This window comes from Colius striatus, chromosome 5 (genome assembly GCF_028858725.1).
Source record: "Colius striatus isolate bColStr4 chromosome 5, bColStr4.1.hap1, whole genome shotgun sequence".
In the NCBI taxonomy this organism is placed as follows: Eukaryota; Metazoa; Chordata; class Aves; order Coliiformes; family Coliidae; genus Colius; species Colius striatus.
In genome coordinates this window covers 12,046,201-12,072,217 of record NC_084763.1, presented here as the reverse complement: position 1 = coordinate 12,072,217, position 26,017 = coordinate 12,046,201, and the positions used below count along the sequence as shown (strand labels likewise).

The 26,017-nt window shown below is 37.7% G+C and overlaps 1 protein-coding gene across 8 annotated transcripts in view; it reads right to left on the bottom strand.

The window, feature by feature from the left end:
• The window catches only part of CDK13 (cyclin dependent kinase 13), a 48,854-nt gene that overhangs the window by 15,906 nt on the left and 6,931 nt on the right, over nt 1-26,017 (bottom strand). For all 8 annotated transcript variants that reach the window (XR_009818835.1, XR_009818836.1, XM_061997437.1 and 5 more), the window contains exons 2-7: nt 20,804-21,409; nt 17,034-17,201; nt 16,620-16,759; nt 14,933-15,103; nt 3,793-3,982; nt 1,290-1,346 (exon numbers count right to left, since the gene is read on the bottom strand). Coding sequence is in view for 6 of the 8 variants with exons in the window: in XM_061997437.1 (XP_061853421.1) it covers nt 1,290-1,346; nt 3,793-3,982; nt 14,933-15,103; nt 16,620-16,759; nt 17,034-17,201; nt 20,804-21,409 (1,332 nt within the window). In the remaining 2 variants the exon portion in view is untranslated. The remainder of the gene's footprint in view (nt 1-1,289; nt 1,347-3,792; nt 3,983-14,932; nt 15,104-16,619; nt 16,760-17,033; nt 17,202-20,803; nt 21,410-26,017) is intronic.

The following is a 26,017-nucleotide window of genomic DNA, read 5'->3' as shown; positions in this document are numbered from 1 at the left end:
AAGTTCAACTGCAATTCTATTAGCTAGCATAATTACATTTTAATCTTGGGTTTATGTATATATAATGGCACAATAATGTTCCTGAGGTACAATAAAAATCTGTCATTTGCACTATAAAGACACTGAACTTTCAATTGTTCAATTCTTAGTGAACAGTTAGTTTTACAAGTGAAATTTAAATTTAAAAACAGGCATTAAACAAAACCATGAGAAACCAGAGAGGAAAAAAAGGCCATTTCTATGCACATTAAAATAAGAAGGTAGAATGGCATCAATTCTTTTTATTGTAAGTACATCCAAACCAAAAATTAATTACCCAGCAGCTGCTCAAGCTTATCTAACCCTGTTACTATACTCAATGGTTTTAATAACTGTACTTAAGCATATGTTCCTGATATAACAGCTCAGAAAATAGTGAAACTAATGCTATCGAATTCAAAAACAGGCTCAGAGGTCTGAGAGAAAGTAATAAACTCATGAAGCTAACATTATGAATGTTATTTCCCAAATTAGGCATGCAGAAATCAAGGTAAACTCAGGGAGTTATTATTCTCTGTATCCAAACACCCAACGTACACACGAGTGTAATGAACATTCAGCCTGAATTTTGAAAATCCAGTTCCACATGACAAACACATGACATGACAATATAAAAACTGAAGTTCTTAATATTCACAAAAACTGTGCACCTGTTTCCTGGAGCAGAAGTATAAGGAAGCCAAGAACAACAGAAGCACAAGTCGCAAGAAGTTTAAAAATAATTTTTATTTAAACTTTTATCTCTGTTTCCAGCAGATTTGACAACACTGACTGCCTAAAGGATACAATGAACCTCTTCAAAAGTAAGGTTAAATCTTACAGAGAAAAACTGCCTTTTGAAAAGAAATTAAGCTAATTGTGTCAGCAGAAAACCTTCGCTTTCCCTAAACAAACTTTTCCTAGGTATATCAACAGAAACAATATACTTCAGGTTTACAGGACGAGAAACTAATAGTAAGACCCTACATATTGATGCAGCCTACTTAGGCCTGCAACTCATTACTAATCAATGTGTGGCCACTCTCTACAGTTATTTATCCAGAACATCTGGAAAAACAATACACTTGCACAAAGAGTTTTGTGGGTTTATGCAGTGCAAGACAACATGCACTTCTTTCCATGTCCTGAGCAGTTCCTTGTATGACAGTACAATAACATTTCCTGTAAACAAAGCAGTCTTCTGTCCCTCAATACTTAGTTATGCAAGATTAAACTTCTGAATGCTTTTTGACAGTAGAGTGATAGCTTACCTTTCTTCAGAGTTGTACAGCCGAGCAAGCCCAAAATCTGCAAGCTTTATCTGCCCTCTGGTGGGAAAAGCAAAGAATTATTCAGTGGTTAATCCTGTCAAGCTTCCCTCCAGAAAACTCAGGTGAAGCCTGAGGCTGAGACAGCTGCAACTGATCTTCACCAAATCACATCAATGAGGAGGCAATGCCTTACAATCTGTGCACCTCTTCAGTAAACAAATAGACTAACTTACTGAATAGTGAAAGACAAGCAAGCAAAATTAAGTACACTCATCAAATGGCGTTTATATCACTTGAGGACAGTCAAAATTTGGGTGTGAAGTATCCAAATTAGTAACTGCAGGAAAAAAAGATTTAGAGAGGAAACTACTCTTTTTCATGCCTCACTGCTGGCATAAACATTTGTACAACAACTATCAGCAACCATACTTCCCTCTAGGAAGCTGTCACATTCCTGTTCTGCTCTAGCAAAGTTTAAATACAGTCTCTAAATCAGGGTGACCGACCAGATAAGGGCTTCTATTTTTGCAAGCAGACAGATGGCTAAATGACACAACCCCTAACCCCTTCTTTAGTTTTCCCATACATGAGGAGAAGAGTAGAAGATATAGAGCTCTTTCCTGGCAGTTGCCACAGTTAAAAAAGGCACTACCCAGTGCCTCCACCATCTGTAAAGTCCAGATGATTTAAACAGAAAGGTATCTGCAAGCCTCTCTAATACAGGAAATTAACGTTGGAATGTTACATGGGGTTTTTTGTGGTTTTCTGTACTTGTAAGCTTTTAAAACTCCCGTTACTGTCAAATATATGCAAATGTCACTTTCAAATAAATTCTGTTATCAAATTAGGGCAAGACTTGCTGATGTGTGTAAGAATAATAATTTTGTCATAACAAAATATACAAGTTACAGTTTCCATTCCATTTTTCCCCTCAGGCATGTGCTTGGAATTTCTGTAAGAAATATTCCCCTCAAGTTTAAATGCTTATTCCTCAGAGAGGGTTATTTGTGGAATATCAATAGATTTTTAAGCAAAGACATTTAACTTGCCTATCTAAAAGACATATAATCCATGTGTTTTGCTTCAGGCTGTAACTGGTAATGAGACTTTAGAAACACTGCCTTGAAACTATTCAGATCAACTATCAACTTTTTCTTCTTCCAGTAGAAATGTTTAAGGATGCTCAAAAAATATCCTGGGGGGGAAAAAACCCCTCTGTAGCCTGGACTGGAGAGAACACAGTACAACAGAAAGCTCCATCTCTACCATAATGTACTCCTCTCCACTGTCAGGTTAAACCTCAGCTTCTACGTCCCACTACCACTGAAAATAGGCAGGCAAGCAAGATTAGGCATGAAGGCACAGTGAAGGCCGTGAAGGCACATGTTCATCTGTGTAAGAGTCTGTATCAATCTATCAAGACTGTGGTGGGATACAGAGCTGAAAATAGTCTATTGTTAGTTCATTGTAAAAAAAAAGGGGGGGGGGGGGGAATGGAAAATTTAATTTGGAGAAAGTTGGGACAAAACTACAGCTCTACCAAAAGAAACCCTTGATTTTTTGCCCAGTATTTTGTCTCCAACAGCAGCAGGAGATGTTCAGGCAAAACATGTGAACCTGCTCAGTATGGGGCTCATCTTCCTTGTACTTCACTACGACCCACAATTATCGTGTTAAGGATGTTAAAATAGATATTCCTGTCTACTCCTTTTAGCAAATGTTAATGATCTTGTCCATAAATGTGACTCATCTTTTGTTGTCATCTCCTGACAACATCCTGAAAATCTCCTGTGACAAAGAATCCCAGAAGCTGACCACCTGCTCTGTAAAGACAGACTTTTTTGCTGTCACTCTTACAGTTGCTCCCTAGTTTTAGGACTGCTGGATTTGATAAGCAACAATTCTGTACTGAAGTTACCCACTATCTTCACACAAGCTTTCTATTTGGTGCTGTTGCACACTGAACAAAAGCATGCTCACTAGGAGGATTTGTAATTACAAGTGGTTCAAGTAGTAAGAAACAAGTTCTTCTCCCTATTAGAATATGGCTGTAACTGCAAGCCACAGCATGTTTGAACACACCTAATCAAACATTCTTTTAAAGCATTATCCTGACTGATGAAGACAATGACTTGGGAATTATGTCATCAAGAACCAGCCTAGTCACACTTTATCTTGAAATGAGATGGCAAAAAGAATACACATCAAATGCCTATATCCTAAAATTCCAATTTAATGTACTTGAACTCATAGCTTTCCCCCATACTCTGACCTAAAAGGTTCAAGTTTTAATCCTGAAGTAACACAAGTAAGTTTAACAGATAAGTGCAGGATCTAGTGGTAAGCAGTAACATTACCAGACTTCTATTTCACAACTGATTTCAAGAAAACACAGGTAATTTAAAAGAAGGTTTTGCTCATGACTTAGAGCAGGGGAACTATGCAGATTAAAAGACATTGGTAACATACAAATTTTTTTACGTACTTCAAGTAATAGCCATACCTATTATTTAGTAGAATATTTGAACATTTGATATCTCTGTGCAAAAAATTCTTCTTATGGCAATAGGCCAAGCCTTCCATCAGCTGTCTCATAAAAGATTTAATATGATTTTCATTAAAATGAACCAAACCAGACTCCAGCAGTCCCATCAAATCATGGTCCATATATTCAAATACCAGGTAAAATGCACCTAGGAAAAGAAAGGGAAAGTGAAACAAAAATAAATTGATTTAACAGCAGTCCAAAGTATAGCTGTGTCATGCTTTTGAAAGTATATTTCATGCAACTGTTTACATTTTCTGCTGTATTTACATCTGTACCTGATGTCCAACAACAGCAAAAAAATACAGTGCAGTAAAACTTTCACAAAACTGCTTTTCCACATACATAATTACACTATTGAAATGCTTATGAAAACAAATACAATATTACAACAGGGCACTTGAATCTAGGTGAACAAGTACTCTTCTCCCTATGGCTCTCAACCTCCATCTCTTTTACTTAAAGAAAACCATACTATATTAATACTCCCTATGGAAGGTTTGGATAGAAATCTTGAGACAAAACATCTGTCGTGACTCGGTGACCAATTTTTTTTTAAGCTTTCTGACCTTGGTCAGAAATTAGTTTGCCCTTCTCAGACTAAAAAATACCTGAAAGACAAGTCAAAATGAGAAAGCAGAACTAACCTTCTAGCAACTGCAGCTTTGCAGAGTCAGAGTTCATACTCCAAGTTGCCACATACATAAAGCATAACAGAATCTGGTCTTATCTCACATCAGTCCAATTCCACAAATAAAGCTATTAAAGCCTAGGCTCTTTGACACATGAGTATTCTCAGAGAGGAAAAGTGCCAAGTGCTTCAGAAGCTGCAATAACTAATCTCCAGCACAACCACTCCCAACACAATCTACTTTTTTGTACTCAGTTCTTCCCATTCTTATGAACTCTGGGGCAGAAGAGACAGTTCAGTCCCTGCAGAGCACTGATGGCACCATTCAAGTGGGTCTGTCTTTCAAAAGCCTCCTGGCAAAGAGATTTCAAAGCCACCACTCTGAAGTACAAATAGCTTCTGGCCGACAGGAAGTCATTACAGGCGCTAGTTCCTAAATAAGAAGTTTCCATTCAGAAGCTAGTGGAAGTTTTGGAGCAATAATGACAAGTCAGATTGCCAGTATGTACAGACACAGCCAAATTCTAATGAACTGACTTGTTTTTCTTACACAGTAGCTGTAAAGGGAAGAGTGCTAAATCCATCTGTTATTTAACAAACAAACAAAAAAAGATTACTCATACACTGTTAAAACTTGTAACAAAGATCAGCGTAGAGCAGATAAACCACAGGCCACTTCATACCATATTCAAGAGTTTACTGTTTTTAATTTAGATCCTTTTGTCCTGCTGGATGTTAAACAGAGGAAGCAAAACACTGATCATAAAACACCCTCACTGGTGAGTACAGAGGGGGTGGACGGGGGGTAAAACATAGGATTACAGAATCATTTAGGTTGGAAAAGACTTTTAAGATCAAGTCCAACCATTAACTCAGCACTGCCACGGCCACCACTAAACCATGTCCCTCAGGACCACATCCACATCTTTCAAATGCTTCCAGGGAAAAGGACTCAACCACCTCCCTGGGCAGCCTGTGAACTTCTTTCTTGTGGAAAAAGTTCCTCCTAACATCCAATCTAAACCTCCCCTGGTACAACTTGAGCCCATTTCTTCTTGTCCTATCACTCATCACTTGGGAGAACAGACCAACCTCCACCTTGCTACAACCTCCTGTAGGGTAGCTGTAGAGTGATCATGTCTCCTCTCACTCTCCTTTATTCCAGACTAAACAGTCTGAGCTCCTTTGGCTGCTCCTCATAAGACTTGTGCTCCAGACCCTTTATTAGCTCTGTTGCCCATCTCTGGATACATCCAGCACCTCAGTGTCCTTCTGGTAGTGAGGAGCCCAGAACTGGACACAGCATTCATGTTGCGACCTCACCAGTGTCAAGTACAGCAGGACATTCACTACCCTGGCCCTGCTGGTCACTATTTCTGATAAAAGCCAGGATGCCATAGGCCTTCTTGGCCACCTGGGCACACTGCTGGCTCACATTCAGCCTCCTGCTGATTAACACCCCCTGGTCCTTTTCCGCAGGACAGCTTTCCAGCCACACTGTCTCAGGCCTGTGGTATTGTCTGAAGTTGTTGTGGCTCGTGTAGCCATGGGCACTTAGCCTTGTTGAACCTCATACAATTGGCCTTGGCCCATCACTTAGCCTGTCCAGGTCCCTCTGAAGAGATTTCCTGCCCTCAAGCATATCTACACATCCATCCAGTTTTGTAGCTTTGCAAACTTACTGAGCATGCCTAGATTAAGCAGGTACAACCTGATTCCACCACTTCAAAAAGGAAAGGAAGTTGTGGTGGTTTAACCTCAGCCAGCTTCTAAACACCGCACAGACATTCACTCCCTCCTTCCCCTTCTAGTAGGATGGGAAGGAGAATCAGGGAAAAAAAAAAAGCACTAAAACTCATGAGTTGACATAAGAATGGTTTATTAACTACAATGAAATTAAATACGTTATTAAAATAATATAATTGTAATGAAAATGAATACAACAAAAGAGAAATACCATGACAAAACCCAAGTGACGCACAATGCAGTTGTTCAGCACCTGCCAACTGATGCTCAAGCCTCTCCTTGCCAACTTCCCCCTAGCTTATATCCTGGGCACGATGTTTTGTGGTATGAAATAGCCCTTTGGCTATTGAGGTCAGCTGTTCTGGCCATTCTCCCTCATAGCTTCTTGGGCACCTACTTGCCAGCAGTGTTTGGGAAATTGAAAAAATCATTAATTCAAGCACTTTCTAGTGACAACCAAGACATCAGCGTGCTATCGACAATACTCTCACAATAAATCCAAAACATAGTCCCCTACCACCTTCTAGGGAGAAAATTAACTCTACCCCAGTTGTAACCAGGATGGAATATTAAGAGCCATAAAGAAGCAGAAGAATATTCCAGATATGCCCTTCAGAGGATGTCAGCTCAACAAAGTTGAATATCAATGATTTTAGTATCTCCTTGCTCTGGAATTCAAAGGAAAGTTAACTCTCTCATGGTAGCAGGCTACACTCTCTATGTTCATGATGAGGAGAAAGACTTGGAAAGGTCAGTGGGACTGCAGACCTTTTGAGTGAAAGCTGCTGATCACAGTCTTGTTTATATGCAAAGCAGGCTCCCTGCCTTGAGCAATTCCCTGCTCTGCCACTAACTCCCGGGATTTTTCACCACTATTTATAAGCAGCCATCACGATTGGTACGCTCATGCAAGAAGAAAAGCTAACAACAATGAAGACAATTCATAAATAAAAGAGCAGCACCTGGGTGATAACAGCGAACAATTTATATTCTCTGCAATTCTCATTAAGAAACATACACTATAACAGTATAAACACTAAATCTTCCTTCCATGTTAGGGCAAACACCTGTACATTACTGTCTATTACCTACACATTATAGGGTGGCAGAATTTATTTTAAAAAATAAAAACTGTCAAAGATGAATCTTCCTCATTGCTTATGAAAAACCTAAAACTAGTCTGACTAGCCTTGTCAGTCTGACCATTAAAACCTGATTTTCAGCATTACTCTAACTATACTCAGAAGTGATTGTAGTCGCAGAAAAGCTATGAAGCAAACTGAAGTGAAATTTCTGTTAGTTTATTTCTAGACAAACAGTTTTCAAGCCCTTTCCTGACAGAGATCTACAGGTTTGGCTAACAAAACACCTTATTTCACTTGATCATTTCTCATCTCCATTGCTTTCCAACAGATCAGGGAATCCGATCTTCCAAAATGGGGAAAGAAGCTTTATACTCAGGAAGAAAGCAGTCACGGAAAACTTCAGAAGTGAGCCATGCACAGGCAGAATTCTGCTTACTAACTACAGCATAGTCCTATTTTTAATTTACAGTGTCCTTTAGTTCAATAAAAACAAATGCTATGCAAACATCCACTTCTCAAAAAGGAAAATAAAACTGAGAAAATAATTGTCATTTCCTTCATGAGGCCAAGACTAACTTGGAAGTTAAATTGTAAAATGACCCTTTGCTTCATGCTAGCTTTGCCCAATATCTACATTTCTGGAAAAAGTGTCAGAAGAACACCTAAAGCTCTGTTACAGTAAAGCACATGCATGTTTAAGACCTGCACTTCCCCGTAAGTACCTGCAGGGTGGGTGGCAGCCTACAGTCCATTCCATTTCCACATGCCATAACAAAGCACTAAGAGGGGCTTTACGTCTTGGCTTTCCTTTGCTAATATCATACAGCTCATCTCCATTCCTTCATCTACTCGGATAATAAGAAACCTTAATGTCACTGCATGTTGACAGAGCAGCAGCTGGAACAGCTGAACAGGAGTAATATTGCCTACTTCTGAATATGGGATAGGAGCTGAATCTATTAGGGAGACATAATAAAAAAAGGAGACTCACATGGATGGAAACAATTCTCCTCGCCTTAATCCTTTTGTTTGCACTTGGAAAAATTCATCTTTTTGACCATTTTGTCAGTTAAGATTGATAAGGGTCAGAAAGTGAGGCAGCAGTTTAGAATAATTAAAGGATTAACACATTGTCTCATCCTGTCATGGATCTCTAAGAGTGCCAGTGTTCTTATCCAAAACACAAACCGAGCTGGAGAATAACATTGTAAAGCTATGGATATAAAACGGGTAACTGATCATGGCACTGATCATTTGCATGATCCAAAAGCCTGCACAGGTGACAGTTTTCGAGCAAATATTTCCCAAACTTAATTTCACAGGGAAGGTCTTCAGAGTTTCTCAAAATATCTGATTAGATATAGATCAGAGGAACCATGAGCCTTGAAGTACCTTGTTATGTGTACATTTTAATTAAGTCCTTGTATAAATGCATTACAATGTTATCTTGAAACACAAAAATGCTTAAAAGAATCCCTGCCTCATTCAGTGCATGGTATGTACAATGCTGAGTTGCTGAACAGGTTTTCAACATTTTGTTCTGTGCTTGCTGTTCAGAATGAGACTCCATCAGACATTCATTTTGCTAATACGCCTCCTCAGCTTCTTCTATGCATTAGGCTTTTTTTGTTGTTCCTTGATTGATTAAAGGTAATTGGATTTCATCTTTTCATCCATTTCCTTAACATTTCTTTTCCAGTACTTATGATACACTACATTCCAAGGCAATTTCAACATAATTTTATCAATAGAGCTTGAAAACTAAAGCAGAAGCTGTTTGGCAAGTCCTTGAAGTTCCTTGAAGTCTCTTAAACAGATAGTCATCTTTTCATTCTACTCACATTTTACAAACCTATTTTCTAATTTGTGAAATGTCAAATAAAAGTATAGCCTCTGATTTAATCACCCTAAGACTAAAGACCCTGCTATACTCATTTTTCCATTTAGATATCACAAAACTGTTTAAGACAAAATTAGTCTAATTAAACCAGAACTTTTCCTTTTTTACATTTTCACCAAATATTAAGTTTTTATTGTCCCATTGCAAGTTCAAGTCTTGCCTCTTGAAACAAATCCAACTCAAACTCCATGTACATGGAAACGTTCTGAAAGAGGTGTACCAGCTAAGGGTGTACTGAGGAGTAAATACTGTCTTTGTTTCATCACAGATCGCAGCAAAGTAAGAAACAGAAAAAAACACTTTAAGCAGAGAAGTAAATCAAACACATCAGAAATCTCTGATTATTCATCAAGGATTTTTCTCATTTTGCCACAACGTGGCTCAAGTTGAAAAGCCACACAGTTAGGTCTGCACTCATTCCAGACCAGAGTCCAGTACTGCACACGCACATGGGAAGCCCCACTCAAGCAGTTGCGCAACTTCTGACAACTCAGTTATAGCATAAAAACTGTTTGGGTTAGGTTTTAATTGGCTATTTTGTGAGCAGCAAGGCAAGCTGTAGATCATTAAAGGTTTCTAAAATTCATATCAGTTTGGTTTTACTCAGTTTCCCTGGAAACTTGGGTAATGTGAGCTACAACATAAGTAGAGAAAGAATCCTGTAGTGAAGTACTCTGATGAGTACATGATGGCTGTCACTGACTCCTTCCAAACCACAAGCTTTCAGACACTCAGTACTCCTTGATGGCTGTGAGAAAGGAATCTGCCAGTCATATGAAAACGTACCACAAAGTCGGTGCCCTTTTGACATGTGTATTACAGTATGCCGGTGAGATAAATACCGAGCTCATGCTCAAAAAGGTTTCTTAATTTGTATTGCAAATCAATTACAAATTTAATCTATCTAAAGTAAACTTAGGTCTTAAAATGAATTACAGAAACACACATACAACCCAAACAATCCATGCACAGAAGAAATCCCAAGCTGCAATGCCGATCAGATGTTTTTTGTTAGTGTCTCCCATTGTAAGTTTTACATCCTTGTAAAAAAAAAAAACTTACAGCAGTTAAAAATGTCTCTTCCAGTCAAAACGAGGAGATGTGAGTCAGTACATCTACAGAGTCTACATTCACAGCAACTGTAGTGGGTTTATGTTGGCAGGTTTTGGTAGCGGGGCCTACAGCAGTGGCTTCTTTAAACAAAGAGCTGCCAGCAGCTTCTTCTGCATCTGGCAGGGCCAGTGCCAGTCAACTCTGAGAAGAGCACATTGCTGACCAAGGCCAAGCCAATTAGCGATGGAGGTAACACCTCTGCAATTAACGTACTGGAGAAGGGGAACAAGTTGTTGGGCAGATGCTGAACTGCAGCAGCAGCAGAAGAGAGTGAGAATGTGAGACCAGTATCTCTGCAGGCATCAAGGCCAGAGAAGGAGAGGGAGGAGGTGCCCAGGCACTGGAAGAGACATTCCCCTGTGACGTGTGGTGCAGCCCATGGTGAGGCAGCTGTGCCCCTGCAGCCCATGGAGGCCATGGGAGAGCAGAGATACACTCGCAGTCCGTGGAGGAGCCCACATCAGAGCAGATGGATGCCCAAAGGAGGCTGTGACCCTGTGGGAAACCCACACTGGAGCAAGTTCCAATCAGGACCTGGCATCCCATAGAGAGAGAAACCCACACAGATGCAGGTTTGCTGTCAGGACTTGTGACCCCATGGTGAACCCACATTGGAACAGTTGATTCCTAGAGAACTGCTTCCCTTGTGGATGAGACCCACGGTGGGGCAGTTTGTGAAGAACTGCAGCCCATGGGAGGGACTCCACACTGTACCAGTGGGAAGTGTGAGGAGGCCTCCTCCTGAGAGGAAGCAGCGGCAAAGTCCATCTGTAATGAACTGACCGTAACCCCCCATCCATATTTCCTGTGCTGCTGCAGGGGGAGAAAAGAGAGATCCAGGAAGAAGGGGAGGTGGGGGGAAGTGTTTTAAGATTTGGGTTTTATTTCTCATTTCTCTACTCTGTTTTGTTTGCTAATAAATCAAACCATTTCTCCCCCAAGTTGAGTCTGTTTTGCCCACTACAGAATTGCTGAGTGATCTCCCTGTCCTGATCTCCAGTTGAGAGCCCTTTGTTATATTTCTCTCTCCCCTGTCCAGTTTAGGAGGGGAATGATAGAACAACTTGGTGGGCCCCTGGCACCCAATCAGGGCTAAAACACCACAGCAACAAAAGCTAAGTCAGGCATTCTCCACACATTTAGTGAGAAGAGATCACAGCAGTCCCACAGTGAGACTGTTGAGAACTGCAAACAGCTTCTAGATGGGAACTGGGAACTAAAAGACCATTTCAGATGCTGAAATAAAAAAAAAAAAAGGAGAGACATTTTAAGTCATTTATATGACAGACTCACCAACAAACCAAACCAGAGCTGACAAAAGCTCAAAGAAAAAAGGCCTTTTTTTACCAGTGATTCACTTACAGCTGATGAAGTGCCTCAACTGTCTTAGCTTATGAGGTATAGGGATTTGAATATACCTAGGAATAGCTCTTTGATTTTGATTTCTGTTTTAAATCTTGTTTTCTTCAGCTACTGTTGCACAGGGAACAGCACGCAAACCTTCTCAGTCAGAAAAACACACCAAAACAAAAAAAACAATGAAGAGCTTCTGCAAAAGTACAATGATCCTCCTTCAAGCTTTGCTCCAAAAGCACACGGACTGAAGTTCATGAACGTGAACTCCAATTAGCTTCAGCTACCGTCAAGTATACAAAGAGGAAAAGTGAAGGAAGGTTTAGTTGTGAGCAGACTTGGTCTTAAGCACCAACAATGTCAGGCTGCTTCTGCTACTGTTGAAGTCTGACACACTTGCTCCTGCACTAGCTCACTGGGAGAAAACACTTTCAACAAAAGTAACCAGAGATCTGAAATTTTAGGAAAACATTGAATGGAAGCTATAGCTCACCATTACTATCAAGTTAAATGAAGCTTCATGTCCCAAGAGAAGCAGAGGAGGTTTTAGAAACCAAAATCTGCTGTCTATGCTGTTAAATTAGCTGTTATGCAAATATAAAGATAGAATATAAACTGAGTAATGTGTTCCCATCACTAAGCATGTGCAGTAAGGAAGTAAAGTCTGCATGAGAAACACACAAAACGGATACTCCTTTCTCAACTCACACAATATATATGCTTTACCTATCAGGAATGGTGCTTCAAAGTCAAGATGTTACATCATCAATTTGTAACCGGTAATGTCATTCTCCAGCTTTATCATCAAGCGTGACTCACACATAATGAGCACTGCAAAGTTAAAACTTCAGAACCATATATCATCTACTCAGCTGTGTATGTCCCCAACCTATACAGTTATGCTGTCTGATGTGCTGTATATCCACTGCTGGAAATGTAACACAATGAAGCAGTGTGTTCTAATGGCTGATCTAAAAAGAAGCAAACTAATGCTATCTATTAAAGCTGTTCTTATTGCTAGATTTGTACCCCAAGTTGGCCAGATAAAACACAGATATAATTTTCTTACATTTTTTTTTGAGAAGTAAAATGCTGTTAAAAATACTGCGACAAGTCAGATACTCAAAGTTAGGAAGACACAGGATGATGTCACTTAAAAGCACGTGACACAGCTCAAAGCATCAGGACAGAGTTGTAGAAGGTAAGAAACCATTGCTGGTTTGCAGGCCAATGTTACTATCTTAAAAAGCACCCTTAAGTACTGTAAAAGTCTGCCCAACTTTTACATAATTGTTAGGAAACTAAACTTGCTGCATTTTAAACTACAGAGATTCAACCAAAAAGAAACCACCTTAAGTGAATAAACAGACAAGCAATAAGTCAGGGTGTGATAGCCATCCTTAGACACAAAATTAACTTTACTCATATTAATTAGAGGAAGAAATATTCTCATTCTCTGCTTTTAAATATGCACATTCACCAGAGGGCAAAACACTTTGTCTCTACTGTAAGCTCTGCCTAAGACATCACCACTACTTTTCTAATGGTTCCTTAAGCCAAGGAGCCTACTTTTGTGTTTGCAATGGTTTACTGTGAAAAACTTCCTCCTACCTACACTAGTTCCCTGTGTAGACTACAGTTCGGCTACAAGAGTTCAGCTATAAATCCCCATTTCACAACAAACTACTCATTAGAGAGACAGAATGCAGTGCCTGAAAAAAACAACAGCTTCCATCTTTTCAGAGACAAATTGTAGTAACAGTCTCCTTATCATGCTAATACTTTCAAGAGACTATCAGAAACTAATTTTATTTCGGCATCTCCAGAGAAGCCCCTTCCCTTGCAAATTTTCTGAAAACGTGGTTGTTTTAACAAGCTGTTAAATAAGAATGAGAAATCAACATTTAAAGCACTATCAAAAGCACAAATACAGACATGGACAAAAAAAAAACCTTTTCATAAGAGATACAGTTTGAAGCATATAAAAAAATTTACAGTTCGAACCTAGTCATGGCATCAAACAGAAAGGGAGAAAATTAATTAATGAGTCATTAAGCATTAAGTCAAGGCTCAGTGTGGTCTCATTAGCCAAGTAGGTTAGACCTAATTAAAACTCAGTATAAGACTCACATGAAAAACCTAAACTGGCTGTTGCAGACTGTCAGAATTCAGAATGGGTGCTGACCATTGAACCTGCACATATCCAGAGAAATTCTTTTGCTAGATGCTTCTTACATTTAAACATGGTTTACAGAAAAAGTGCATCAGTGCTGTATAACTCTCAAGGTATAACATTCTAGGGAAAAAAAGTAAACAAAAAAACTGCTTTAATTTTGAGAGTCATTTTCTGACTCATCACAAGGTCACCTGGTGTTTCTGCTGGCTATGCAGTACATACTGCATCTTCTGCCCTCACCGGTGCTGCTGGGTATGCTGTAGAGAAACTCAGGGAGGGAGAGCAGGGAAGCAGCACAAGTACCACATTCCAAACATTCTCCCTCAGACAAGCTTTGTATTCAATTGTCTACAGGTTTGTAAAACTTGGACCTAAACCAAAATGGCCTCCAAACAAAATGACCACTCCAATATCAAAAATATTGAGCAACACCACTGCGTGCCTTCCACTCTGCTTGATTCTCTAGGCTAACAAGGTTGCAGGAACGCTTAAGCCAGACTAAACACTGAAGGAACCAGAAGAGGAAAAGTCTGCATGTCTTCTATTTGGGGAAGAACACCACTACCCTTCAAATTTTGTTTTTAATTCTTTTCCTTCATCCTCCTTCTAGCCTTCAATATACATATGCTAAATTATGAAAAAAATGCAGCGCAATTCAAATAAAACTAAGGCCTACAATGAAAAATATCTCTTTAGCATTGAGTCTACAATACTCTAAATGATACAAGGACACACTATGAGGAAAATAAAAGGCTACAAAAAGGTTCCAATTAAGAGCTTCCTATTGTTGCTGGCCTCCCTAATCCCTGAGCATCAGTCAAACATCTGTTCCTCTCCAGCAAAACTGGAATCAAGTGATACATTTTTGTTATCCCACCAAATATTCGCAAAAATGTTTATAATCTATAAACAAAAGGTACAGCTGAAATAAACAAGGAACTTCTATTAGTAATTAAATAAAACTTAAAAGTCCTTAGCAAGCATCACCATCTGCAAATATATTTTTTAATTAAGCTTAATTTCAAATCCAGGATAGCAGGCTACCATGTTTAGAAAAGGAGCAGAGAGAGCTCCCCCTGTGTTAGAAAACATACCTTTGTCCTTCTTGAAGTCCAAAGCATCTTCCTTATCTGTCACTATTTCCTTCATGTTGATAATGCTTTGGTGGTTAAGTTGTCGAAGAATCTTAATCTCCCGAATAGCTGTAATTGGAAACCCTTCCTTTTCATTATCCAGACGTACTTTCTTTAGTGCCACCATTTCCCCTAAGAGAGAATTTAAATAAAAACCACTAAGATTAACAACCATACTACAAGATTTAGTATTGACTAAAACCCCTTCCTATTTCTGAATGGTTTTAACATTCTGATCCTTGCACCAAACAGTATGCTGAACGCAAACAGAATTAACCATTGTTGGAAAACTATCACATGGAGAAGTAGAACTGTCAAAGAGAATTTTCAGATACCCACTGTACTGCCTCTTCCTGCTTACCTCACTCACCCACATCCTGACATTCCAACACACTGGGTCTATCAGTAGATCCCATATAAGAGGGACTATTAACAGCAGCTTTACAGACAGAGGCCTACAACTGCTCTAGTTTTCTTATTACTATGTGACCACAGGTCAGGACACATTTACCCAGCTAGAAATGCTACGCAGCTTTAAGAAATGAGGCAGATGATTAAAGAGTACTAAAATTCATCAGTATGCTTTCTACAAGCAGAACTGTCACTGACACATTTACAGTGAGGAGAATTTTTCCTTATTATTTTACTGCAGGCTGAGCTAGACTCTGCAAAACAGCAGAAGCATGATGGATATCTAAAGATTCTACTCCAGCTCAACCATTTTGTTCTTGGGTGTCTGGGAAGTTTATTAACAGCACAGATATCCGTTAGCCCCAGAAAGGACTCATACCACACCAGTGTATAAGGCATACACACAGTAGATCACATTGCAGGATGACACAACATCCACTTGCTTTCAAAGCCCATTTAACTTATTATAAGGTATCTCCATGGCCAGAATGCCACTCTTTGTACAGGATTTGAATCCAAAAATTAATTCAATGTTTGCTATAACAATGAATATGGACTCGTTCAACACAGAAAACAACAACTTCTACTGGAGGCAGATACACAAATAACCTGAAGCTTGCCAAAGACCCAATATGGTTATGATAGGAATAAATAGTTAAATGTGTAAAGAACAGAATCCCAGGGAGCAGAAAGAAACTTCTAACAATCAGTTGCAACAGTTCCCAAAGTAGGGGTAAAAATAGTTTAACATGAAATTTAAACATTATGTCTCACTGTTGCAAAGTCAGTTATACTGCAAGAAAGATAGCCAAGGTGCCACAATTCAGGGCTGTGTTGCACAGAGACAGATCCTCTTCCTAATGTCAGAGTGGCTATTGGAGTACAAAGAAGAAAAATGGCTAAATCTCATGCATAACTCCTTTAACTCTTACATTCCTTTACAGACTTAATTATAATTTGTCAACTTGACCAGACTGCCACTTTGTTTCCCTAGTTTGCCCTCTCCACCAGCTCAACTGTGTACAGAACACCAAAACTCAAGAAATAAGAATTAGACATTAAGACTACTCAGCTTGTTTTAGACAACAGTTTTACTGAGAAATGAATTTCCAAGGCAGCAAAAGGTAATTTCCAATTCAGACAAAGGCAGAATAGCACAAACTTTAGTCAATATAAAACAAAAAAATATCCTGTTAATATTAGAATTGCAGGATTACATTTACTTTTTTGAACTTACCTGTGTCTTTATCTCTGGCTTTGTAAACTTGCCCATAAGTGCCTTCGCCAATAATACCAATGATATCAAATTTATCCACACAACGCTTTCCCCAGTCTATTTCTTTTTCTTTTGTCTCACCATGTCGTGGTCCACATATTCTAGAAAACAATAAGCACTTCTAAGAATACAGCTACAATTAAGGGCTGTCTTAACTTTGAAAAACTCTCAACACTAAATATTTATGAGGCAATATTAAATAACTGACTTATTACCATTAAGTGGCAATAAACCACGCAGTTTGATTCAAGCAGCCTCATTAATATTAAAAAGGTCAATAAAAAGCCAAATTCTTTTTAAAATAACCTATTTCAAATCAATTGTTATCACTTTTACTTGTTTGATAGGCTGTTAAAAAAAATTCAATAAACATACTTTGGTCTTCTTTTGCTATGTAACTGAACTGTTGGTTTCTTTTCTTCAGGACTTTTAGATAAGTCAGCTCCTCCAGGCAACTCGGGTGGAAGTGGCAAGTCTGCAAGCAGGTGGCGAAGTTTCTTCTCTGCTTCTTTAACTGACTTCACTGAAAGATTCTCTCTCAAGCTATTAAAAAAAGACCCAATTTTGCTAATAAGTTTAACACAGTAACATGATATTAACATACATAAAGGAAACCCAATTGGAATTACTTTTTTTAAAATACAGTCTAGACTGGCAATGCATCAACATTTGAACTTCCTGCTCTTAGAATTTGCAGGATTTGGATTCATGCTTTACAAATGGCTTACAGATAGGTCTCTGGAAGATGAACAGCTAACTACAAAAATTCTACAGAAACTATGAAATCACATCTTTCTGGTGAAAGCTGAGGTTACATGACACAGTACACCTTACCAGGCCAGACTTCTTCTGCCATATAAACTTCTTCCCAAGCTTACAGCCAAGACTACTAAAAATATTTAGAGCTCAGGTGCTGTCAGACATCAGATCAGAAGTGTAGTGGTAACATCTGTACTCCAACTGACTTCTCTTATAAAAGAGAAGAATATTCAAATCCAGTTCTCTCTAAAATTGGTCTCCAGAGATATTAAGTAGTTTACGATAACACTGCAGGGCATTACAAGGCACTCCACATCACTCTTTTACAAATTCCAGTCTCATACATTTGTTGAAATGTTCCAGATTAAAGGTGTTCCTAGTGATCAACGTGCAATTCAAGTAGAAAAAAAAAGAATCAGATAAAGAAAGGGTAAATGTTTTTCTGCCATGGGTTACTGACCCATATCTGACCATTTTTCAATCATCAACCATAACAAGATAACAGATACAGATAGCCAATCTCTGTGTTGAGAAAAATCCCCCAAACACATGTACAGCAATGTATTCCTTTTCCAATTACTGTACGCAAACTAGAGATGTCTTCTCATTCTAATGGGGAAATTCTGAAAACATCATACTTGCTGAAGGGTTTCTTTTATTCAAACTCATGGTTCCATTTTATCAGAACTGCTTTTACTTTAGCTAGGTTCGTCCAGCTGCTGCATACCCAGCAGTTTTAAGTCAGTACCATCTCAACTTTATATGTTTCTCCCCCCACCCCAAGGACTCTCACATAGTATTCTCTCTCTAAACTTCAAATTTTGTCACTGCATCAAAAAAATTTTCTGTCATGTTTTGAAGGGACATTTTCCAGGACAGTTGTGTTTTCCAAATCACACTATTCTACTGTCAGTATCCTTCTCTGGGAACCTTTTCAGAAGGATTTTTTGCAACTTCTTACCTACTTAGTTTCATAGCTAGAGCAGTAACTTCTGTAAATAGAAAGATCTTGCTATCTTCCATCATAGAGAATGCATATATTCTTTCTTATATTCATTGTAATTAGCAATCTTTACATCAAAGCATTTCAGTCGTTTACCTATATCTATGTTCCCTCTTGAAAACAGAACAGTTTTCTCAACAGAACAGTTACTTCTCAAGCTATCACTGTCTGAGTTTAGAAAAGTACCTCAAGGAAGCACATATTGCTCTCATCCCAGATATAATGGTTAATGTGTTATAAAGAATAAACTACCTTTGGACAGCACATGTAATTATCATGGCAAAGAAAAATGCTTAATGTTGAAGTTCATATCTTTATATTTTTCTTGGGATTTTGCCCCTAGACTTTCAATATTAGTTAAATATATAAAGATATTTTAAACACAGTACATTAATGAGAGGCAGCCAAGTAGCATTTTTTTCAGGTCTGTAAAATCACACATCACTGACCACCAGAACAGTTTTCCCTTTCAGCTAACCTACATAGTAGCTTTGAAACATTGCTGTTATTTTAAGTAGTTCATTCGTGAGTTTATCAGTTTCTTACTAAACTTCACAATTGATACAACACTAGAAATCAGTCAATTCTACATAGCAAACTTGCTTTGTTGGCACAATTTCCCCATGGTAACTCTGAGCCCAAGGTAAATATCTTTGCCCTTTTGCCCCCTAAAAAAAACATTGATCACTTTTCTTCAATGACTTAAGCTTTATCATGGCTTGTAATTACAACCATTCTGGTCTGAAGTTTATAACATACTATAGACAAAAATAAGCAAGGCATAAATGACATTCTACTATTTGTCATTAATCTTTCTAATGCAGCTGTTTGTAACCATTATAGTGGGGTTTTATGAAAGAAGAATGAGCACAGCACCAACAGAATCATAGCTTAACTCCTCTGTGTAATTTCAGTTGTACTCAAAACAGTTATTACATTAAAAAAATACTGATAATGAGAAGCAAATAGCCAACTTCAAAATGAAATCTAATTTCATATTACTGCAATTAACACTGCAACACCAGTTATATATTTCCTTACACTAATTAGTCTGCAGGTTTTTTTAGTTAAAACTGTAAACATTGCCCTCAACAGCATCAGAAATCCTATTTACCTAGAGAGGATGGTTTTCTCATAAATTTAAATGAAACCATACATTCACACCACAGATGTGATTCTGAACAACTGGAATGACATTTGCTAGTCCTGAAGGGCAAGAAATAAGATTTTTCTTTTACTCTTAACAAAATTTTATATATATATATCTCTCTAACATCTTAGGCTGCATTCATTTGTCAAGGCCTCCTGGCTATCCTGTTTAACATAGCATTAAATTTCTAGCAAACTCAAGAGAAACATTTCAACCTTAATTACAACTATTTTTACTCAAAGAAACACCACACGTTTCATGAAGAACAAAAGAAAACAGTCTACTTTCACAGATATGGAGTACAATAAAGTATTTAATAAGGTTTCGAATTTTTCTTCTACAGCTTGATATTTTTTACAAAGATATCTCACTTAAATGAGTTCTTACTTCAGCCCTAATAATTTTTTGTTTATGTGTGGTGAGAAGGTGATTTCCTGCATACATGTGAGAGGCATGTAACACCATAAGTAAAAGCAAATGTAACTTTCCCTAACTTCATGACTAAACCAGAAGAAAAATATTCAATTACATCTTGACAGCATAGTTTTCCAATACCAATCACAGCAGGTATTATCTGTTAGGACTGTGAAGAGACTTAATGTAGTCTAAACTCAGGTGACACTTGGAATCCAGAGATGAATTTCTTCACTACAGACCAATTTTAACGCTTCAAAAGTTAACATAAATGACAGGTCAGGCCCCTGACTTCTGTTATCCATACTCAAAATAATATTGATCTCTGAAATGAATTACACTAAAGTAACACGCAGCTATAAAAACAATTGTCTTCCAAAGGGAAAGGAAACTTCACTTCAAACCCCAGCTAACTAAAGAATTTTTACATACTGTTAGCGAATTCAACTTTTCCCTGGAAGTATGTACTTGTTCAGACCAAACTTGAAATCCTGAATGCATCCTTGTGTAACTCCCAAAGTTATTATGTACCAGTAATTTTACAATATCTCTTTTGTATACTTTTTATTGAAAGAATCCTCCTAGACTAAACCCTTCACGGACCAGTTAAATTATTATTAAGATCAAATTCCTTCCATTCACTAAAAAGCCACGTTAAACAAGAGCAGCAAGAACTACATCAGCTTGATCCAGCAAGTAAGTCTGTTACTCTTTCCTTTTGAAAATAACTATGATAACCATAATAAAACCAGACAGCAACAGCAACAACAATAAAAAGGAACAGACAGTATCAAAAAGCAAACGTGTGTCACAACTCACCTATCAGTTTCCTTATCTTCAGGCAGCGTGGGAGGCAAAGGCAAAGGCGGCAGTGTGGAGGTTGGTAGTGCAACAACTCGATCCTTCTCCTTTGTTACTACACTTGGTGTAGTCGGTTTGCTTTTCTCTTTTACAGTGACTGGTGGCTGTTTTACAGCAGTTGGTTTATTCTCTTTTACTGCTGTAGGTTTCTGTTTAGTAATTTTGTCTGTAATTAAATTATTTTCCCCTTTTGTTTCAAGAAGTGAAACTTTCGCTTTTGCCTTGTCATTTTTTAAGTTTGCACTGCTTGTAGGAGAAGGTGTATGCTCAGTTTTTATTTTCTTCAGGTCCTTTACATTGTTCACTTGAGGTGCACTTACAGCAGTGTCGGTGTTTCCCTTAGTAGGTGTTGAAGTATTGGAAGCTTTTGCACTGGCTTTGGCTGCCTCAGCAGCCCTTGCTTTCTTGTTTTTGTTCAGCTCAGCAGCTAGGCTGCTCTTCAGAGTCAATGTACTAGGAGAAATACTTGAATGGCGACTTCTGGATCGAGACAACCTGTGTCTGCTACGAGACCTCGAGTGCCTTGATGAATATGGACTTCTACTTCGAGATTTTGCTGACCTCCTGTTTGAAAAACATGTAGATTTACCCAGTTACATTTAGTCCAGTTGCTTTCCCTGTGTATCGGCTTTTCTGACAACTTTTTTTGAAGCAACCATTATCACCATGCTTATAGAATAAGTAAAAGACTAAGAAACAGGAAAGAGCATGCATTAAAAAAAAAAAAACCTACAGAGTACATCAAGAAAGATTCTAAACCTAAACAGGTTCTTAGAAAATGTTAAAGATTTCTTAGACGTAGTTTCTCCCATTAAAGAACTGCAAAATGCAAGCATACATATAGGACAGCTATGTTCCTTTTTCCTTCCTACTTATCACTGATATCTGTCTCCTTTAAGAAAATCTGATCCTACACAACTTGCACAAACACCTATAGTAAATTCAGTTTTTGAGAGAAATACAGCTGGCTACATAACCAGAATTCAGCAGAATTTAAATAATGTTACAATGTAACAAGAAAAATCTAAATGTGACACTGAAGCAGAAATTCTGGAGTTAGTAACTTAAGTTTCCCTATGACAACTGCCACTCAAGTAAGTCAGTCGAAAAAAAGATAGTGAACACTAAAAGCAATGCAACCAATCAACAGACAACAATAAATCTCAGATTTTCTTAAGTGTATACATTGAAAAAACCAAAATCAGCTAACATCAAATCCAAAACCACCCAATACTTCTTATGTTTGCTTGTCAGTAGTTATAACCCATAAGCAGATCTCTATCAGAATACAGAGACTAAGGAGGAAAAAAAATACCCAATCCATCTATAAAATCTTAGCAAGAAAACAACCTAGAATGGGGCAGGGGAGGAAATCATAGCAGTTAAAAAAAAATAAACTTCTACTCTGTAAAAACACAATTGCATATGAAATATTTTTCATTAAATCTTTCAAGGACCTACTCTCATCTGCCTAGTAGTAGACTTGATTTAGTTATTTATTAAAAAGTAAAAGGGAAAAAAAAAAGAGAGATGAAAGACTTGCAACTAGGAGTCTAATTCACTGCTACCACACAGCAATATTATGAAATTAAAAAAATAGGGGGAGGGTGTGTTAATCCGTTTTACCATACTTAGAACAGCATGGGTATTCATCAGATTTACAAGTATTTTCTTAATTAAAATCAATGGAAATCTATTTTGCTTGAGTATATCACTTGAAGGGGAAGAAAAAGTATAATCAGGATTAAAAAGTATTCATCACTTGGCAAAAAAAAAAGTATTAAGTAATAGCAAAAATGCAGAGATACGAGAATGTCAAAAGACAGTACCAGTGTATAGAGGCTGTCAAAACAAAACAAAAAAACAACCAACTTGAGTCATTATGGTCAGGAGTATACACTTCTCTGTCAAATTTGATTTTAGTAACAATTAAATTAATTCCATTTTAATTATCAACACAAGAAATTACATTTCAGTGCTTCAACTGAACAAATATTTTACATAGTACAATAATGTTGCCATTTTGTGTGCAACATTTACTAATTTCCAAATTTACACTTTTTTCCTGCATTATGAAAAGGACTCTTTTCAGTCACCTTCCTAAAGCAACAGAGTGAGTCATGGAGATAAATCAACATTATGTAAAAGTGACTGTAAACAATGTCTAGGTGTGCACACTGTATATACTACTACAGAACTTTCAAAACTCTATAGGTAAAACTGAAACTGAAGCAAATGCCTAGAAACCTTTGAAAGAAAAAAACCATTAAAATTTAGAAAAATCAAATCATAGATCAATCAAATCCAGCTCTTAGAAACTAACACAGTTCAATTCTACATCAGTAAGTAGATTTCATAGAATCTTCTGGTGCATCAGAATAATGACACACTGTAATAATACTAATTATAACAACAACAATAATAGATGGTTTTTACACTTAAAAAAGCTGCACAATTCTGTTATCTGAACTTTCAACTTAAATGTAAAGTTTTGGTTCACTTCAATAAAGAGATATCAACATCCATGTCCTTTACAAAACCAAATAAAACCAGAAAATTGATCAGGAAACTTCCCTTGAAAACTCATTTGTGTTCTATTACGAACCATGTTGCTGAAGTTTTTTTTTATTACTACCACTTTGGAAATTTAAGCACTACATCTGACATAAAATTTAGAAGCTTGGCCAAAATGGAGTAAAAGTAAAAATGTACCAAGTTCCATAATACAGAATTAAGACGGGGGCAGTAAAAGAAAAAGGCGAGCTGAGACTATCCAGGCAATGCATAAACTAGAACTGCTAGGTCAGAGCTCTTCTCATACTGTTACCTCACTTTCCAAGAGGAATTATCATCTCAAGCAGAGGTATGCTCCTACAGAGCGGCACCAGCTGCAGAATCAGTGTAATTCTATTTCTCCAGCATCAAGTACAAGTTAATAAGCCCCATTAGTCCTAAACTGACCTCTATAAATGGCACATCATTTGCAAGGATGTCACTGACCTGTCTCGGAAAATATATGCTTGCTCGTCTCATTCTTAGAGCAGCCATTTTAAACTGACACTCGCTCCAGTTACCTGTAGATCACACATCCTCAATCCCAAGGATCTCACTGCAACCTGAACTAAACTCAAAATATGGCCTAAAGGCCTCAAAATCAGTTTTACTTCTTTCCTAAGTGCAAAGTTCTAGTTTGTTTGGGGATTGTTTTGTTTGCTTGTTTTGAAAGCTGCATAATATAAAGTAATCTACATCACAAACAGAAATATTAACTTAATCCCACATGCACTTGAAAAGTGGCAGTTTAAAACACTACAGGTGCTGAGAGATCATGTCTAATCATTAGACTGTTTCTTTTACACTTTGTTTTAAAATAAAGCAGATCACCACTAAGGACAAAATCAGAAAACATATTCAGACTAGTGACTACTAATGCACATTGGACCAGGTACCACAACATGGAGGGGAAGAGGAAGTTTTGAAAAGATGGGGCAAAAATAATCTAAAACTTTATACATCCTTCAAAAAGTCACATTTAAGGAAGCCAAGCATTGACAGTGGACATATATATTTTATCAACGTTAAGAGAGTCTGGGATACAAATAAGGATTTATGCAAATTCAGAAATAAAACCCCAAACCAACAAACATGCTCCATCCTGGGTTTCACACCCAAAATGATAATGGCATCACTTTCTCATGTCAGAACTGCATCCATGCGGGAGACAGCAAATACACATGCACACAAATATATGTTTTGTTTCTCGTATGTATACTACAACCTTTAAGGGCAGACCAAAAGGATGGCAGTCTAGTTATGAAATATCTTGACTATCATCTCTGTACTGTTCTAGTTTTTCCAAAAGTTTTTCATTATTGAATTTCATATCAGAAAAAAAAAAATAGTTGCATTACACGGTGCATGTCTGTGCGAATAATAAACTAGAACTTCCTTGGGCATCCCAAAGACCTTTACAAGAACACTCCTTGCTGTACCTTGTCCGCTGGGCTAGACTCAAAGACAATTAGGGCAAAAATATTAACACTTTAAACTAAACAGATAAATGATGAATCTTAGCTAAAAGTTAGCTTTGTCAAATTGCTAGTTATTCAAGTCAAAGAGAAAAATCTGCTGTTTTCTTAAGCCTAGTGATCTTTTCAAATGTTCAACTATTACTTTCTTTCATTACCATTAGTTCAAAAGTCCCAAGAGAGTCTTATAGGCTAGACAAAACTCATGCACTATTTTCCACCTCCAAAATGGCTCAAAACCAAAACTATGGATGTTTACAATCTTTCCCTCAGAAGCATATAGAGCTCAGACTGAAGAAATCTTGCCTTATACATAATAAAACCAGTCAACACACTCCCTTCAGAGCTAATACTCTTTTGACAGAAAAAGATGAAGTCACAGCAGTACTGACATGGGCTCACACAATAGCCACTGTCTGCCATTTAACAGGCACTGACATTTTACTGGAGCCCTGAAGAAACATCATGAAAGACATGTGACATATACTGTTTTCCAACAGATTTCCACTAAACGTGTGTGTGCCTGCTTGAATATACACATATCTAAACCACCTTATCATTTGTCACCAACTATTTCATCTCTAGTTAAGAGTCCATTTTTAACCCAGTAAACAGGAACAAAAGAACAAGGGCTACAACTGCACATTGCTAACAAATTCAACAAAACAATCCAAACTTTTTTTTCCCCAAGGAAAGTGTGGAGGAAGTGTGCTACACCTAAGGGCCACATCCCAGCCTCCCAAACCAAAAGCTGCATTTACAGGTACATTTGCTGTGCTTAGCCACTAAAACTCTTCTACCAGCATCTTGAATTCACTTCACACGGGTCTATATGCCAACAGAGAGGATAACTGCCAGGCTTCATGACATTCTTAAAATTACTTCTGAACTATAAACATATTTCAAAGTATTTTTATTAAAGGGAAAAAAAAATTCAAACCCTGATTTGCCTAAAAATCGTTAGTAGGACTAGCCTGCATCAGAACCAAGAATTTCTAAAGCTGCCTTTTTTTCTTCCCCAGAGACAGCAACAAAGGAGAGGAGGAGCACAAACAGATTAGCTGCAAAGAGAAGTGGAAGTAATTACATAATTTTTTGGGTAGTTAAAAAACAAAAAGAGAGAAAAGTGTCAAAGACATTATCT